Consider the following 19595-nt stretch of genomic DNA (forward strand, 5'->3'; position numbering starts at 1 on the left):
TCCAAACCTGTATGTTTCTTTCTTACTTTGAACACAAAAGATGATAATTTGAAGAACAGTTGTTGGTCCCCTTTGACTTCCATAGCAGGGAAAGAAATACTATGGAAGTCAATGGGAACCATCAACTGTTATATATCTTCTGTTCAACATAAAAAAGGTACTCATAGAGGTTTGGAACAACACGAGGGTGAGTAAATGATGACAAAATTATCATTTTTGGGTGAACTATCCCTTTAATGCACTTTATCTACTGAACCTTAAATATTATTAAATATATAATTTAAATATTGTTAAAAATATTTTAAATTATCAAATTATCTTTAATTTAGATTTTGTATATTTACAACTATTGAATGGAATTCCTTTTAAGGATCCTCCTGCCACTCTTAATATGACTACTGAAATATGTATTATAAAACCCAGTTGCCAGTATAGTATGATAGTAGTGTACATATAATGTACACAGTAGCCTTTTAATTTATATAAACACTATAATCCTACATCATCTTGCTTTAAAATTATTAAAAACTTATGTTACACAGTTTAACCATCAAACAGCATATTCAGTAACTGCAGAACACCAAACTTATTTCTTTATATCAAAATATATTTTATACATTGTATACATCCTCTAAATTTGAAAGGGGAAAGGGAGAGGGAAGTGGTGTGTGGCCAAGTATGATGACCCATACTCTGAATGTGTGCTCTGCATGTAACCCATCCAAGTGTACACACAGTAGTGAACACACACCCGGAGCAGTGGGCAGCCAATGCAGCGGCGCCCGGGGAGCAGTTGGGGGTTCAGTGCCTTGCTCAAGGGTCTCACCTCAGTTGTGGTATTGAGGGTAGAGAGAGTGTTGGTTATTCACTCCCCCCACCTACAATCCCTGCCGGACCTGAGACTCGAACACACGACCTTCGGGTTCCAAGTCCAACTCTCTATATAGGCCACGACTGCCATTTGAGTGATTTATAGTTACATTATAATATTTTTATATGTACAATTTTATTATAAACACAATGTACTATTGAATTTATCACATGAAAGCTGAATAAATAAGCTTTTCATTGATGAATGGTTTGTTAGGATAGGATAATATTTGGCCGAGATACAACTATTGGAAAGTCTGAGGGTTAAAAAAATCTAAATATTGAGAAAATCACCTTTAAAGTTGTCCGAATGAAGTTATCAGCAATGCATATTTCAAATCAAAAGTTAAGTTTTGAAATATTTAAGGTACGGAATTTACAAAATATATTAAATGGAACATGATCTTTACTTGATATCCTAATGATTTTTGGCATATTAATTTTGACCTATACAATGTATTGTTGGCTATTGCTACAAATATATCAGTGCTACTTATGACTGGTTTTGTGGTCCAAGGTCAAATATATGTTTGTATACATGTATGAATGTTTGTGAACAACATCTTGTTTATAAAAGCGTTGAAGTGAAGACCAGAAACAGCACGGACAGTCCCGAGGCATGTTTACCTGTTTGATTTATTTCAAGATGCGACCTTCACCTGTGTATTCCCGTTCCCAACAGCTTAAGAAATCAGACATCTTATTTACAGCACACAGTACAGAAACTTATGAACATTAAACTCGAAGAAAAAAAAAAAAAATACACCACTTCACTTCTTAAAAAGATTAGCAGAGAACTCACTTGAACATCCAAATGTCTTTACCCTGCTCAAGACTTTCACGGTACAGTGAGCATTCTTCAAGAACCAGTCATGGTGGGATTGTGCAAAAATGTGGGTTGAGTTGTGCTGGGGCAAAAAAGTAAACAAAGTGTGACATCTAAAAAACTCAAACCTAATGTAACAATACGGCTCTGATTTCTCTTAAATGAAGTACAGGGATGTAAAACTAGTGGTAGGAACAAGGAACTGAACTACAAGGAACCAGAGTGGGTCAACTGCCCTCATCATAATTTCATGATTTCTGCAGCATATTGACAAGATCATTCAGACAAGACCACAATCTGGCCGCTCTCGATTTCATTCATGTTGCCTTCGCAAGCCTTTTAAAACTCTCACTCACGTTTCTAAACTCCTAATTGTATTAAGCGTGCCATGTGTGAGCGGTCTCGATGCTGTAAAGCAACAAAAGTCAAGTAAAATGCAAACGATTCAACTCTAAGGCATCATGTGAACTAAAAATACATAAATCAAGCTCAGAGAAAGAGCGACTTTCCCACACTTGCAACAAAGACTATGAAGCGGATCTGGATAAATTACCATACAGTTAGATAAAGCAAAGAAACACAAGAATACTGAAGTCATGATTAAAATGTTTGTACTCACAATCACATACACTCAAGTCCATTGTTTCGTTCTTTTGGAGCGATGGTTTTCAAACGGGATGTTAAAGGAAGCGGATTGGCCGCACATACACACAGATCGTCCCTTGTTTGTCCATAAACACAAGGTTGACATGCAAGGCATATGTAAGATACATCCCCCGATTTCAATCGATACATTATAACACTTTTTAGGGCAGACAAATCAAGAGGAGGAAACATCTACAGCACTTTTTTTTTGCATAAAAAAGGGGTTAAAATGAACGTACACGCAAAGTGAAAGCAAGAAATAAAAATCTAAATTTAAAATGATATAATTAGCGTTTGTATGTAACTTTGCTTTCACATTCTCAAGGACCAACACCTAATCGAGGGGAACGAGGCAACCCCCACAGAGAATTCTGGGATGTTCGAGGAAGGGGAAAAACGTGACATTCCAAAAGACCTCATTTTACATCCTCCTTTTAAACATCTCTATACTTAAAAGCCCTCTTTTGAAAATAAAATGCGTTTGCTGGCTCGTTTAGACTTGTAGATCTCTGAAGAACTGCGTGTGTTTATCAGCGGCCAACAGTCTGTTTTACACCCACCTGGCTTTAATTGTGGCCCTGCTATTGCATATCCTGTTGGATTCACGGGCACATGCAATGCAGCATGCTTGTGCAGTTGAGCGCAGGGAAATGACCCATGGTCGCTTGAACTGTGGAGCACATTTCATACGGTTATCATCTTCACAGGTTTCATGGGTGCCCGGGGTGGGGTGCGTTAACAGACAGATTTCAGGGGTTTCTGGGCCAAACTATAGATATAAACCACCCCAATGTTTTGATCGGGGAGGATAAGATAACGGGGACTGCGATTATAGAGTCAGTCTAGCTCGGTTTCCTAATGAAAGGGGTTCATGAGGTGCCCTGTCTCTTTTGCTGCTGCGCTCGGATCAGCTCCAGTTGCTTTTTGCACTGCTGGTAGTAGGTAGATAGGCTCTTGTTCTCCTCTAGGAGCTTCTTGTGCTCCTGAGCGAGGCGACACGCATTCTGCTGATCCTTCTCATCCTGGTCCAGCTCGTCTATCAGCTCTTTCCTGTAGAGATATACATTAGATAAGACTCTGGTATCTAGTTTATAGTAGGGATGCGATTAATCGTGCAGCCGTAGATTATACTGGTATTGTTGTTTTAGTATCTGTAGTAAAGGCTAAATTCTGCTTTACCACACACAGCATTTAACAGTAACTAAGAGTTTGAACAACAACTGTTGCAATGACCATAACTCTAGTGTAATATAATACAACAGCTTCATTTAGCATGATAGCTCTGTATGTCATTTTGAATGCCTACTTGAAAAATTGAAACATCTGTTAGATACTTGCAATGCTTCTAAGGCCAAAGATGAGTATCTTTATTCAATTGTTTTAGGCTATTTGTATCAACCCTGTTTTCTCTTTTATTTGTTTGGTTGGACCATCCCTTTATTTAAACAGTTTCGGTTCCCACTGAACTCAAATGGTATGAATATGGAAATCAATGGGAACAAAAAATGTTTGGTTACCAACATTCTTCAAAATATATTCTTTTGTGTTGTGTGAAAGAAATTCATACAGGTTTGGAACGATTTAGTTTTAGGAGGAGCGAAATCAAACTACATTATACAACTCAAAACATAAATTAATAATGCATTTCACCATATTTGAAACAAATTATATAAATAATTTGATTAAAATTTTTAAATATTTAAGAAACTGAATAAGAATTATTATTACGAGTATAAATATGTAAATAATTCTATGAATTATTTGAATATTTAATAGATTACATATTTAACTTTCTAAAACAACAGTGTAACATTTTACATGTATTAATTTTTGCTGCGATATTAGAATTAGTATCAAATATTGCAAAATTTCACTGATATACAGAATAATTATTTATATACTATTAAAGTTTATATTTAAAAAAGCTGTTATTTTCAATGTACTTTTAATTAAGTTTTGTTATGTACATTTGTACAGATTTTTGTTACTATTTGAGTTTTTTTTAGTTATTTCCCATTAATAATTTCAGTGCTCAACTCAAACAATCTAATATTTATATTTTATTTATTAAGACGTGTTTAATAGTTTTAGTTAACAATAACAACCCCAAGGAACCCAGGTTCATATTGTACAAACTAATGACTTGACTTGATTCAGATTGCTCACTCACTTCCTCTGTATGAGAAGAGCGATCTCTGTCTGCACCTTCAGGTACTCCTGTGCCATCTTACAGTGCTGCTCAAACACTGCCATTGATTCTTTGGAGTTTGGACACGGGGCTAGAGGCTGCAAACAAACACAGATTCATTCATCAAATGTCACTGCTTTTGCCTAATTAATCTGAAATGCAAGAGAGATATATTTATACCAGTCATAGCCTGAACTCCAAAAATATCAAAATGCCTCACTTTCAATTAGCTGCCATGTATTTATAACTAAATTACACCATATAAATAGCATTAAAACTTTAATCCAGACTTGATTCAATTAGAGGGCTGTTTTTACATGTTGGGATTTTTTTTCTGAGAGGAGGGATACCACAGCACCCTGGAAACAAAACCATCCAGACTAAACTAAACAGCTTCCATGCATGTGCAGTCATACTTCACAATTAGTGATGCACCAAAATGAAAATTCCTGTCTGAAAATCAAAATGTAAATTCTGGACAGACTGGGCTGAAAACTGAAGCAGAAAACTACATTTTACAGTGTAGTATTTCAGAATTTTACCAAAATCATACCATATTCTGTATATCATATCGTTCACATCTATAATTTTCTCTCTGATACCTCAACCTAGAAGTGTGTACCTGTAACTGATGGTCCAGGGTCAGGTAAGCCATGGGGATGGAGTTATCTGAGCCATTGGTGTCTACAAGAATGAGGAAACATCAAAAGCATGAATCGAGGCCGGAAGATCTGATTTAGTTCATCTAGTTATTAATAATATTTGGACCTGAAGTAGACCTGAAGCAGCCCTCCTACCAAATTCGTAACCATAAGTGTTTTTTAGTTTGTTGTGTAATAGTAAACTCTGCTGATAGTAAACTCTGGTAATCCACAGAAAGAGAGTGAGAGTTCAGCAATAAATAGCCGAGTCTCATCTCAGTCCAGGACTGTGACTGTCAGACAGAAAAGCGTCTTAAATCATTGATGACGCTTACGTAACGTCTGCTGCTCTGCCTGAGCCGTTTACTGTCACAGATACTGATTTACACACACAAACACACCGAGGACATGAACTGTGAGGTCACACCGAGGGAACATAAGCAGCGTGTTCAGAAATATCTTTACAAAATGTCACAATCTGCAATGATGTAATTTCAAACATGCAGAAAGCTGTCATATATAATAATGTATCAACTATAACCCCAGATGATTACCAGTTATTAAACGTATATACAATCCATTTTTAAACGTAGATGTGTGTGTGTTTGATGGTTAGGAGGAAAACTGTAGACTCTACCTGTCCTGTCTGGCGTAATCATCCTCACACTGGGACTGGATGATCTGCTGTTGTTCCTACTATCCTGTAATTGGTCAAACAATATGTCAGCTATACATATATATAGACAATAAAATGTTGTAGATTCCAATGGCTCTTGAAGAGCACTGCAAGAAGATGCTACGGATCCTTTCATAAAAGGCCCTTATTAAAGTGTGCATATGATGGTCACCTTAAGGAAGCAATATACCCATTTACAATCATGCGATCATGTGTGCATCATCCTTACAATTCATTTAAAAATCTAAGGTCTACTACTGAGGGTCTTACCTGGGATTTTAATTGCTCTCACACACTCAGAGAGGAAATTATATCTTACATTAATATTTCTTAGTATTCAAGTTGAAATCAAATTTAATTCAAGGATCCATTTAAAATGATCAAAAGTGACAGCAAAGACTTTTATAATGTTACACATGATTTCTATTTCAAATAATTACGCTGTTCCTTTGAACATTCTATTCATCCTTGGAAAAATCATGCCATAAAAAAAATAAAGCAGCACTACTGTTTTCAACATTGACAATAATATAACTAGAGTAATGGCTGCTGAAAATTCAGCTTTGCCATCACAGGAATAAATGGCATTTTAAAATATATTAAACTAGAAAACAGTTATTTTAAATTGTAAAAATATTTCACAATATTGCTGTTTTTACTGTAATATTTTACAAAATAATATTTTTGATTAAATAAATATAGCCTTTGAGATAAAAACCCTTTTAAAAGCATTAAAATGTATTATCTACAGTGTTACACTGTATTATTACTAGTAAATTATGTAATCCAACCATCAACTCCACTGCTTTCTCAAGACTACTGAGGACAAGTGTGAAGAAAGAGAGCTAGATGATGTTAGGATTTGACCGTTCAAAAGCACCCTGGGGAAAATCTAGACCCACAACTCCTCCGTGGTCTTCTCTTACAAAGCAGATCTTACATTCTTTTTTATTTGATAAACTAATGTGTCCTCCCAGTGCATAATCAGATGTGAGAGCGCATATTTCACAGAAGACATGGAACAGCGTCTAGTTACCTGGCTGCAAAAACGCTATTGTAAAGATTGTTAGTCGTATCTAAACTCTTCCCATTTCCTTAAACATTGCACCACTGAAAGTGTAAAATTGAAGCCTCCTACCTGACTGGACTCCGTACCAATGGCAGGAAGATCCTGCACTGAACTGCGTCTATGAGGCTCAAAGGTTGCTGCAAAAAAAAGAGACGAAAGAAAGAAAAAGAAGAATCTGTTAAGTTTTATTTGTAGTGCATGAGCCCTCTCCCCAGGGCTGGAGCAAGAGGGATGTGACACTCAGACAGCTGCACTGACTAAATCCCCAACTCACTACCATGACAGCATCTCCTCTAATGTGGCCTTCACGTGACCAAACCCCTCACAAGGCCATCCCAGCAAAACACACACAAACCTTACCCCAAAATCAGTAGACCACACCAACAGAATCACACAGCAACTTGGCCTGCAATGTTTGGACAGCTCCTATCATAGAGTGAAGACTGTTTTGTTTGTTTTTTTGGTTTGGAAGTTAATAAGTTTGTATTTATAGAACATGAAGCAGCAATGATGATAGGAGCTGTACTCTCAATTATGACTATTAGAAGATTACACAAGTTTACTAAAGCCTATAAACAAACACAAACAAATCTTGCGGTAAGCAAACTATAATTCAGATAGAACATTTAGAATAGTACCAGCAGAAATGAAATATAACCATTAATGATGGACTGTGACTTACTAAATATGATTACAGAAAAATACATGATGCAAATGTTTAGCTCTACAAACATCTGCGGCAGGTTGACTGATTAAAAAATAAATTCATCCTGCAGTGTAAGGAAACCAATTAAGGCTCGTGATGAAGTAAATAAATGAAGTAAATAAAATTTTAAATTCACGGTTTTAAAAGTTTAACTATAGTCTTACAAGTTAGCATAAGACAGGTGTGACAGTCGTTTACTAACCTGATCTATGCAAAGTGGCATCCAACCTTTCAACTAAAGTTATGCCAACCTTAAAAAAGTATACCGTTACTTTCACTTTATATTCTCCCAATGATACAGTGAAGGAATGTGATTTAACTATCTGTAAAAAGCAAAACGCCACCCAAGGCAGATATGTTGGTAACCACCTAGAAAACTATCCATACAATATATCTATATTTATCTAATGTGCATCTCCATAACTAAGGCTGATGTGATATGCATCGTGATGCATAGCCAATGTGATACATTAATGATAAATATGAAGCAGCTACCAATTTGATGCGGTACGTTTCACCCCTATTACTATGCAGGGCGATCCCATTCGATTTTAACTCAATACGATGCAATGGAAAAAATATAATGCTATGCAATTCAATATGGTACAGCTAGTTTGCTTTTATTTCTTTGGTTCAGACAGACAGAAATTCACAAATTAACTTAAATGCCTTCTGACTTCTAACGCCTCGGTCTCAGTAGCGATACGTCATATCCATATAGCAGCAGTGGCGCTTGAGAAACAGTTTAGAAAGGAGAATTCAATCTACAAATAAAATATTGATCACAAATTATTGGTCATTTTCTAAATAATATAGCACATCTACTAATAATTATATATAAACAAACAGTTTTTACCAATGCAAATATGTTGGAAATGATGCATTGCGTTACAAATGTCAACTTCTATCTGATGCACACTTTTTTAAATTGATGCATCGCATCGTTAACCTTTATGACGAATCTGAATCTTATATATGTGACCATGGACCGCAAAGCTGAGTAAGCTTTCTATTGATTTATAGTTTGTTAGCATAGGACAATATTTGGCTAAGATACAACTGTTTGAAAATCTGGAGTCTGAGGGTGCAAAAAAACAAAAAACAAAACAAAAAAAAAAATAATATTGAGAAAAATCACCTTTAAAGTTGTCCAAATGAAGTTCTTAGCAATGCATATTACTAATCAAAAAATTAAGTTTAGATATATTTACAGTAGGAAATTTACAAAATATCTTCATGGAACATGATCTTTACTTAATATCCTAATGATTTTTGGCACACAAGAAAAATCGTTAATTTTGACCCATACAATGCATTTTTGGCTATTGCTACAAATATACCCCAGCAACTTAAGACTGGTTTTGTGGTCCAGGGTCACATATATTATATAAAATATAATATTAAGCCAATTAAAACAATAACTTAAAATACTAAAAAGGCTTCCAGGTTCTGCATGGCTTGTAAGATTATCACTTTAAATGCATTTTAAAACCTGAAAGATGAGTCAAAACGATTGTCTGTATTCATCAGCTATATGCCACAGATACTGCTGATAGACCCTAATTTGCATTTAACCAGTAATATTGCTTTAATACAGATGTAATCTCTCTTAAGCAATGATATCAGCCCATTGAAGAACTCAATTAAAAATTTAATATTACAACAAAAATTAATACTCTATAATTAATATGCCCTTAACACTATTATTAATAATGATTGTCACTGATGAGGTCAATTCCATGTCAAAATGATTATGAGAATAACAAAAATGATTGACAGGTTAAGAGCTTGCATGCAGGAGGGATACAATTCTGATGCAAATCAGATTCTCTCATTGTTACACCAAATTAATAACCTCTTCATCATGCAACTCCTTTTCCCCTACTCTGCAATCCTTCAATGTCCCCATTTCCTTCAGCTTTATTAGGGATGATGAAGATAATAATAGCGATGACCCTCATCATGAAGGAGATTTATCACAACCACATCCACAGAATTAATGAACGAGTTAATGAACGTGTGTGTATGGAGAAGGGAAGAACAAAAAGCAGAGCATTTGGCGATGTCCTTTCTGCAGGCGAGACAAGGGCGAGCTAGTGTACGACCACTGAGAGAGAGACACACACACACACACACGCTGGCTGATCCTCTTTCACCTGCTACAAAGCCAAACAGGAAGACTGAGGCAGCCAATCAATCCCCATCTCATTTACCACACCTGCTGATCAAGTGAATCACTTTAAAATCACTGCTTATGGGATTTTCTTGATAAAAAAAAAAAAATTGCATTAACAAGGTGCTTCTTGTGCTAAGAGGCAGAAGCAGTCATGAGAATGGGGTGTGACAATCATTGCCTGCAGTTCACTACAATCAAAAAGAGCAAAGAGAGAGAGAAAGAAGATATTGGAATGGTTGTTACTCCAGGATCACTATACGCCATCAAATCTGACACAAAACATACTTGTTGGAAAGATTAGCTGAAAATATTTGCTGGATATAAGATCAATATTGAAAATGTAGCCGAATGCTTTTGGATTTAAATACAAAGACACACAGAATCAAACACTAATCTAATAATCATTTAGAGCAGGGGTCATGAAACCGTTTTGACTCATTTTTAATTGATCACACTGGATTATTTCCCAGCATGCACAAATCAAGCCAATTAGTTCTGTATTATTTACGCCACACTTTCTGACTACTGAATTTCAAGACATATGTGATGACTGCATACAGATTTAAAATTTAGGATCAAATTTAATTTAAACCCTAATCCTAAACCTAACCAAATAGTAAGTACATGTAGTTAATTAACATTACTCAGTACTTACATGTATAATTACTGTAACAAGAACACCTTAAAATAAAGTGTAACCTTAAATTGTTTGAAATAATTAAGTAGCATATGGTACTGCACAATCCACTGGATAGCAAACTTATTTTTTCAGTGGATCAACTGGAGTATATGGCTTCAATACGGTTTAAACTAACCATAAGGTTATGACCCTGATCAAGAGTTTCTACCACAGTAGTAATTATGCATTACTGCAACATGCATCTCCATAGCACAAATGCATGTGTATGCAAGTATTTGGATAATGATCATACGTTAATGTTCTTTACTTTTTCTACTCTTTTCCACAAAGTCAAAAGTGATGGGGGATATGAGACACTCTGGAGTAACAACCAATGCCTGCTTGTGCGTCACAGTGACGCCCTTCTCTGATCAGAAGCTGTTTGTTGGGAGCGCCTGGACTCCCGGTACCTGTGACGATGATCTTGGGAATGTCCAGAATGGTGCCATGTGATGCCGTTTTACGGTGACCTCGCTTAAATTGTGGACGTGCTGCAAAAACACACATAGACACGCGCATGTAGCGACGAACACAGGCATGCAGACAATGTTGTGTACTGAGACAGAGAGAGGGTGGTGCAGACAGCAAGGCAGACTGGTTAAGGGATGTTGCTCCATTCTTCAGCTGCATCAGAACATACATGCAACACACATACAAACATGTACACAAAGCACATATATCCGTGCAGAGGCGGGAAGCCTGCTGGAACGAGTGACTGCAGAAGGACAGATCAAAGGAGGAATGGAGATGCCATGCAGCTCTTTGTGTCTGATGTGTGTTTGGGCGCACTGGCTGAGCTCAGCGGTACACTGGGTACTAGTGTATGCACTATTCAGCCAGTGCAAATACAGAAAAGTGAGGCCAATGTCTATAAAAGGGACACTGTTAGTGGTGTGTGTTCTTTGTTAACATGTCAACCTGAGGACAAAATTGATAACAGGAATAGAAAGGTGTGGAGTTTCTCTCAATATATCAATATTTGTGTCTACTGCAAAAGAGAAAAAAACTCCACATTAATAAATCAATGGTAAATAAAACTGACTTGTATGTATGAACTGTAAAATGTCATTGTCTCAAAGAATTTCTGGCAAGGAATGAAGCTTTAGCACGGAGGAGGCAAATGTTACCTGCGGGAGCAAAGGGCAATCTGTGCTCCAGTTCGGAGAGATCGGTGCTCATTCGTTTGCTGTCGGAGGAAGCCAGACAATGTGGTCTGCCAGAAAGACTCTCTACACTGCCCCCTCTGGAGAGAGGGTGACCAGGCCTTAACGGGTCGCCCTGAAACATACACAAATACTAATTCAACTTCTGAGCTTTCTAAGAGGACACTGTCTTTGTGTGGTTATGTAGACTATTGATGTACCTTTGGTTTATATGGGAACTTGATGGTGTCGTTGCTGCCAGGGGAGTTGGTGTGCTCCATGTTGATATCGTTCTTGTTGCTGGTACATGTGTAGTCTATATATGAGCCTGGATTAGAGAGATGTGTTATTTAAATGTACAAACTTTAAGTTTGACTTCAGTGCCCTTCTAAAATGATCCAAAACAACAACAAACCTATATACAGTACACTGCGATTAAAAAGTTTTGGGGCAGTAAGATTTTTTAAAGTTGTTTCTTAGGCTTTTTTTGATCAAAAATACAGTACAAATATTGTGAAATGTGACCCTGGTCCACAAAAGCAGTCATAAGTAGCATGGGTATATTTGTAGCAATAGCCAACAATACACTGTATGGGTCAAAATTATAGATTTTCCTTTTATGCCAAAATTCACTAGGATATTAAGTAAAGATCATGTTCCATAAAGATATATGGTAAATTTCCTACCATAAATATATCAAAACTTAATTTTTGATTAGGAATATGCATTGCTAAGAACTTCGTTTGGAGGCGATTTTCTCAATATTTTGATTTTTTTGCACCCTCAGATTCCAGCTATTCAAATAATTGTATCTCGGCTAAATATTGCCCTATCCTACCAAACCATACATCAATGGAAAGCTTATTTATTCGGTGGATGATTTAAATCTTGATTTTAAAAAAATTGACCCTTATGACTGGTTTTGTGGTCCAGGGTCACAAATAGTATTACAATTTAAAATGACTTTTCTATTTTAATATATTTTAGACTTTATTTCAGCAGCCATTTCTCTAGTCTTTAGTGTCACATTGACCTTCAGATATCTTTCTAATATGCTAATTTGGAAAAATTTCCAACCGCATTTGAGTTGTTCTATTTAATGGAGAACAGTTGTACTCCTTAATGAAACACAAAATAACAGCATTTATTTGAAATAAAAATAATTTGTAACAATGTAAAAGCTTATACTGTTCCTTTTGATCAATTTATTGCATTCTGGCTGAATAAATTCAATAAATGTTCTATTTAAAATAAATAACTTACTGACCTCAAACTTTTGAATGGTAGTGTAACAGCCTGGAAGAATTTAGTCAAATCATCGAAACCATTTATTTTCTCACCCACACCACCCGAAAATGATTTGAACAAAATAAAATGAAATAGCCATGAACAAGTATTTATTATTCAAACCCATCATGTTATTCTGTACCTGTGCTGGCGGCAGAGTTACTCTGGCCTTCATCTGAATACTGATAAGGGTACTGAAGAGGCTCTTCTGATCCTGGGAAATACTAGAGAGAGGGAGAGAGGGATCAGGCTGAAGAGGCTGAATAAGATGCAGAATAGACAGTCAGGAACACTGGGATGATTTGCCAGACATGCTGGCGGTGTGGTGTTACCCTCATAAGGTGGCTCATAATCTTCAGTATCTCCTCCATGGAAGGCCGCTGCGATGGGTCTTTGGACCAGCAACGAGTCATCAGACTCTCTATGGGCTTCGGTAGGTTCTTAATGAGAGGTGGACGTGTGCCTACAGAAAGAAAGATGATTGAAGCTTCTAATCTTGAACCAAAAGACAAAGTGTCTTAGATGGGGCAAATGTAAAACTTACCACGGTGCACAGCCCACATGATGCGGAAAGCAGGGCCACCGATTTCATCAAAGGGCTTCCGTCGTGTGATCACCTCCCAGAGAATAATACCCCAACTGAACACGTCACACTTCTCACTGTAGTTACTGCCTGCAGCACAATAATACAGAAAGTAAATAAAGGATTACATTGACATGGATGAGTACAGCAAGTTATTTGTCACTACTGTACAAAAGTTTAAGGTCTGTAAGATTTTTTCTGAAAGAAATTGACACTTAAATTCAGTATGGATGCATTATATGGATCAAAAGTTAAGATAAGACAGTTAAGATATTTATAATGTTACAAAAGATTTTGTAACATTATAAATAAGATTTCTAATGAATGCTGTTCGATCAAATAAAATGTAGTCTTGTTGAGCACGAGATGAACAATGAAATTTCCTTACATTTATTACATTTAATTTTTAGCAATTATAGATGTTGAACACAGTAAAGAACTAAATGAACTACTTTCAAGGGGTCTGGCTCCTATGGTAAATTAATTATTTTATGGTATGGTTGACATTTGCGTCAAGCTGCCCAAAATATTATTGATGCAAATGGTCCCATACAACAAAGAATGAAAGCTATTTCACATAAGCTCATTTTCTGCCATCCTGGGTGGGGAAGCCTTTATCTTGTCGGCCCTTTTTGAACAGATGAGCTAATTTCCTCTCATGCTGCCCTGGAGAGCCTTAATTGCTGCTCTTATTATTCTTAAATTACAGCGCCTCACGCTAGTCTGTCTTTAGCTGCCTTGCTCTGGTCTTCTGATAATACTGTTGTCAGTGCGGCAAATGAGCAGTGCTGCATCTCCTCTGCTGGCATTGCTAGTGGAGTAATAACATGGGATTTCTGCTCCTCCCCAAACAAACAAGATAACAACTTGCTCCTAATTGATGTTTCCTCCGACCCCCCTGACAACCGAGTGCCCCTGAACGTGTTTGGTAAAATTGAAACCCATTACCAGTTGATTGCGAAAGCATGCATTAAATTATAATGGTTTCATCCATCATCTAGACCAGGAACGTCCACCAACTCTGGTTTTGGGGAAATATTTGTATGAGTGATAGTGAAGACTGAATGGCCTATGAGAAGTCAATTAATGAGAAACAGGAAAAAAAGTGAAAATAAGTACAAGTACGTTTTGCCATTAAAAACATCTGAAAAAAATAAAAAATAAAATAAATAAAATAAATAAAAAAACAGCCCATTTATAAGCCAATGGCTGTACAAAACTGAACAAAAGTTCTTGGATAGTTCCTGAATCTTGCCTTCAAACACCTCTGGGGCCATCCAGGCTGCGCTTCCCTTGTTATTAGTCATGTGTGTCTGGATGTCACATGCTGTCCCGAAGTCACAGATCTTCAGCACAGTACCTCCAGCGACCAGGAGCAGACTAGAAGCAAAAAAATATACAAAAGATATAATCAGAGGAAGGATCTCCAGGAAGAAGAAAAACATGTAGTGAACATGGGAATACTATGGCAAAAGTGGTTTTAGATTAATTTACCAAATTCTGCAACTTTTTTTTGCTTATTAGTCTATTCAGTTGTTTCCATTCCCATTCATTGCAATGCCAGTTGCAATAAAGTGTGCAACCTGATTACTAACATCTTTATTTTCTGGCATTGTTAATATTGTCAGTTTTTATATTATACATTTCTTGCAATTCCCGTAATTTGTAAGTTGCTTTGGAAAAACGATTATCATTAACAGAATTCATACCCTCTAGTTCAAATGTTTGTGGTTGGTTAGATTTTTATTTTTTTTGTATGCGTTGTTTATGAAAGAAACATCTCTTAAAAGATGCTCGCCACAGCTGAATTCATTTGATTAAAAAACACTGTAAAAATAGTAATTGTGAATTATTAATACAACTTAAAATAACCATTTAATGTTTGAATATATACTTAAGATGTATATTTTTGTAATTAGTTTCTGTGTTGTTCCTGTGATTTTCAGCAGTTATTACTCGAATCATCAGCATCACACGATCCTTCAGAAACCTTCTATTATCTCAATTGGGGAGGAAAAAAAAAAAAAAAGTTCTCATCCCCAAATGTCCAGCACAGGAACAAATATTAACCACATATTTTAAGAAATATACTTCATTTAGAAACTGCTACAATATTTTGAGTAGAAATGGAGGTATACAGATGGCAGTTAAAAAGTCACCAACTGTGCTTTAGTCCTATTAAACGCAGTTTAAGCACTTCGGAACGGTTCATGGGGGTTTGATGCCAGATTTAGTGAGCTGTAATATATCAAATGTTAGTAATAACCTGAAGTTCTTCCTGAGAACTTCATTCTCAGTGTCTGGGAGAGAAGCCAGCTGACCATTTCCATGGTGTGCTGCCAGGGCTTTTTACAAACAGAGCCTCATAAATAACCAGCCCTGGCCTGGACAACACCATACGCTGCCATGATGTAAGTGATGCAGCGTAAGACTCCAGAACATACACCCTCTGACACCTGGACCGGACAGCATTTATGATTAACGGCAGCCCTGAATGATCCAGTAATGTTTCCATCACAGTCAAAAAAACACATCAACACATGTAGAGTGAAAACAAACGGTCTGTTTACACCTGGTATTAATCTCAGGTGATTTGATCACAAGTGGGTCAGGCAAGACTCAATGTAATCAGGTGTGTTTAAGACCCTTGAATAATAGCAAAAACAAATAGTTATGGACATGGAGACCTTACACAACAAGAACTAACGGTAACAAGCATACAGGTGAGGAGAAAAAGGAATTTTCAATTTCCAGTGACATGACACAAGACAGTGTAATGAGAGAGAAATGATGAAGGTGCATACTTGGGAGGTTTGAGGTCCCTGTGAATGAGAGCCTTTGGTTTCATGCCGTGGAGATACGAGACCCCCTCAGAACACTGCAGGCACCAGCTCATGGCATGAGATGCAGTGTAGTGAGGAAGGGGCTCTGCACCGTGCAGCACTGTCAATACAGAATAGTCATAAACACAAGCACAAACTCAAACTCATGCTTTCAGTGTCCAAGCACATGAGGCTGTTCCACAACTGAGTGAGTTTAGCATGTATGCTAAAACATTCACTCACTCAGTTGTGGAACAGCCTCATGTGCTTGGACACTGAAAAGAACTTTAGCAGCTGCTATTACTATAGGCCTGGGGTTAGGGAGCAATTTCGAACCAACTATTTTTTAAATATTTAGGTATAGGACATGACTCTTAAGCTTCTTTGAGCATGTATGCAAATTTGTAAATAAACAGCAAAGAGTATTTTGCACAACAATGCAAATTAATACTACAACAGAACAAACTAAATATGATCTGATTTGTTCAAATACAAAATTAGATGCAGAGTTTTTAAGTGACAATTTTAATTTGATTTACTCCCTTTATGTTCCTTTATAAAGGCAAACCTAATATGGCAGCCAAAAAAGACCTTCAAAAATAGTAAGCATGATTTTTAATAAGCCAAAAAGTGTTTGCCAAGACCCAAGACCCTGACTGAAAACCATTCATAAGTTTCTGATTGCTTCTAATGTCCTCGTTTGTAAGTCGCTTTGAATAAAAGCATCTGCTAAATGACTAAATGTAATGTAAATGTAATAAGTTTGGGGTCGGTTCTTTCTTTCTCTCATGCTCACCATTTATTAAAAATACAGTAAAAACTGTAATATTGTGAAATATTATTAGAACTAAAAATACATTTTCTATTCTAATATATTTTATTTCTGCCATGACAAGGCTGTATTTTCAGCAGTAATTACTCCAGTCTTCTATGTCACATGATCCTTCGAAATCTTTCTAATATGCCGATTTGGAGCTCAAGAAACATTTCTTCTTATTACCAATGTTGAAAACATTTGTGTTGCTTAATATGTTTGTAGAGAATATTATACAATGTTTAACAGCTTATTTGATGAATATAAATGTCAAAGAAAAAGCATTTATGATAATTTTTTATACTTATTTTTCATAATATCTTTACGGTCACTTTTGATCAATTTAAATCATAAATATAAAAAAAAACCTTATTAACTCCAAACTTAAGAATGATAGAGTACGTACATTGACAAATATAGATTTTTTTTTCATATTTACTACCCTTCTAGCTGATTTTGATATAAATAATTCTGTGCACGTTTTCAAAAGATCTTGTAAAGCTACTGTGTGAATAAAATGTTGCAAATAATTTACTAAAAACTTACTCACCATTGTACAATGAACCCCCCTCTGCATATTCCATCACCAGACATACCTGCAGTAAAAGATCAACAATCTTATTTCAAGCTTCTTTTCACAAGAGCAAAAAATATATACAACTTGTCTGACTATAGCAAACACTTCAACATCAAGTTTCATGATCTCATGATCAAAATCTACTAAACTTGTAGAGACTTACGGGGCTACTGCAGGAACCATACAGCTTCACAATGTTGGGATGATTTACACGGGACAACTGGCGAAGCTGGAGAAGAGAGAATACAGAAGACTCAATCAATTTTTGAAATAAAATAGACCAAATGTCTGTTCCATCCAAATGCACAATTTATTGTTTCTGACTACAGTCACTAATGTGAACAAGCGAAACAGAATATGATAGTACCTCAACAATGAAGGCATTTCTCTCCGATTCACTCTCTATAGTCTTGATGGCCACATCTCTACCTTTCCACTTGGCCTTGCACACAACACCAAATGCCCCTCTGCCCACAACCTACACAACAGAGAACATTGCACTGAATGAAAGCACAAATTCACAAACTCACAGCAGTGCAGAACTTCTCTAAACAAACTTGGCACAAAAAAAGTCCATAGGAAAACATAACACAGAATAACACCTACAACAGTGTAAATGTGTTTCATAAAACAAACTGCAAAGACATAATTCAACAGAACACACGTATTAGTACTTCAAACACAGTGTGCCTTAACAAAAACTATGAAAAACATAACAAATTAAGTTAAATATTAGGTTATGTATAACGTTACTGATTTACAATGTCAAATGTCCCACTGATAGTATTAGCTATAGAGGGAACGTTTGCAGGACATTTCCTGACAGTATGTTTATTAACTTTATCACCTGCTTATCATGCCACTCACCTCTTCCACCTCAATATCAGCATAGTCTATCTCCTCAAACGGGTACACAGGTGGCGTTTCCAGCATTTCGGCGGAGAACATAGACATCGCTAGCTCGTTAGCCAGCTAATCATTAATACACAAACAACAGACTTTATAGTCCTAAAACTCTTCAGACTTCACAACCGAACGGTTTTAGAATAAATACGGAAGCTGGAGAGCCTCTTTTCTCGACACGGTCTGCATTACACAGATATACGTGTATGATAAGTCACTTTAAAAACTTGTTTAGCGGCTAACGAGCTAACCTGTCAATCTAATCCGTTAGCCAGGCGGCTAAAAGGCTCCGAACCAGATTAAAGTATGTCAGACATGCCAAACGACGGAAAATTGATGTCATCCAGAAGGGGGGGAATACGCCCTAGGGTCTCTGTGAAGTACACTTAAGGGTATCCCATCGACATAAAAGCGCCGGCTGTTGCGTGTTAGCGCTAGGCCGCTTGTTGGCTCGCGCTGGTGCGGTCGATGGATCTCTCCTCCGCGCAGCGCTCACTCCACACCGCCTCTGCCGCTCCGCACATCGGCCTTTCTATGTACCCGATGATGCCGCTCGATAAAACCTGCTTTTACGTGTTCCGTTAACCAGGACAAACCATCCGAGCCATCGGACGCGGGACTAGAACTTTACAGCACTCGCCTCCATGGGCTCGTTTGTTTTTCTTGTTTTCTGCGGGGGTTGTTTAGGCTCCAGGAAGTGTGCGCTCTCTTGTATTATGCCCCCTCTAGTCCATGCCAACTGAAACGTCTTCAAGATTGGAGTCAAGCAAGGCCTGCCAAAATCATTTCCAGTCGTTATATCAGGGGATTCGGCATGTTATAATATTTATCTGGAGGTGTGTTTCTAATGAGAAGAAGAAAAAAAGATACATTTAATTACTGAGAAGCATCTTTACTGCACCAGGTAACATCATGCACGGAGGCCTACAAAAAATGTCTTATTTAAGCAAACTGCTAAAACATATCTTACATAGAACTTCTTGAGTATTGG

General features: G+C 36.8%; 1 protein-coding gene across 2 annotated transcripts; it reads right to left on the reverse strand.

The window, feature by feature from the left end:
- Positions 1–1475: 1475 nt before the first annotated feature.
- On the reverse strand, positions 1476–19362 carry LOC306844343 (mitogen-activated protein kinase kinase kinase 7-like). Of its 2 annotated transcripts, XM_079376397.1 has the most exons (17): positions 18569–19356; positions 18069–18179; positions 17865–17930; positions 17675–17720; positions 16293–16431; positions 14744–14868; positions 13450–13578; positions 13238–13368; positions 13048–13129; positions 11840–11946; positions 11604–11754; positions 10887–10967; positions 6985–7052; positions 5808–5871; positions 5152–5213; positions 4512–4627; positions 1476–3391 (listed from the first exon to the last, which is right to left on the reverse strand). In XM_079376397.1, exons 1-17 carry the CDS (start codon positions 18653–18655, stop codon positions 3211–3213), a joined length of 1746 nt encoding a protein of 581 aa, XP_079232523.1. In that variant the 5' UTR covers positions 18656–19356; the 3' UTR covers positions 1476–3210. The 2 variants fall into 2 exon arrangements, with proteins under 2 accessions (XP_079232523.1, XP_079232524.1); XM_079376398.1 differs by lacking the exon at positions 10887–10967 and having other exon boundaries at positions 18569–19362.
- Positions 19363–19595: the final 233 nt, after the last annotated feature.

This window comes from Barbus barbus (assembly GCF_936440315.1).
Source record: "Barbus barbus genome assembly, chromosome: 24".
Taxonomy (NCBI): Eukaryota; Metazoa; Chordata; class Actinopteri; order Cypriniformes; family Cyprinidae; genus Barbus; species Barbus barbus.

Bases quoted from the DNA above. Each gene is read 5' to 3' on its own strand.
- LOC306844343 (XM_079376397.1), bottom strand. From the start codon at position 18,655: ATGTCTATGTTCTCCGCCGAAATGCTGGAAACGCCACCTGTGTACCCG. The intron at 7,053-10,886 runs GTACCGGGAGTC...TTTTTTTTGCAG, and splicing joins TCCCAAGATCATCGTCACAG to CAACCTTTGAGCCTCATAGA. The intron at 5,872-6,984 runs GTAGGAGGCTTC...GACCAATTACAG, and splicing joins TTGGTACGGAGTCCAGTCAG to GATAGTAGGAACAACAGCAG.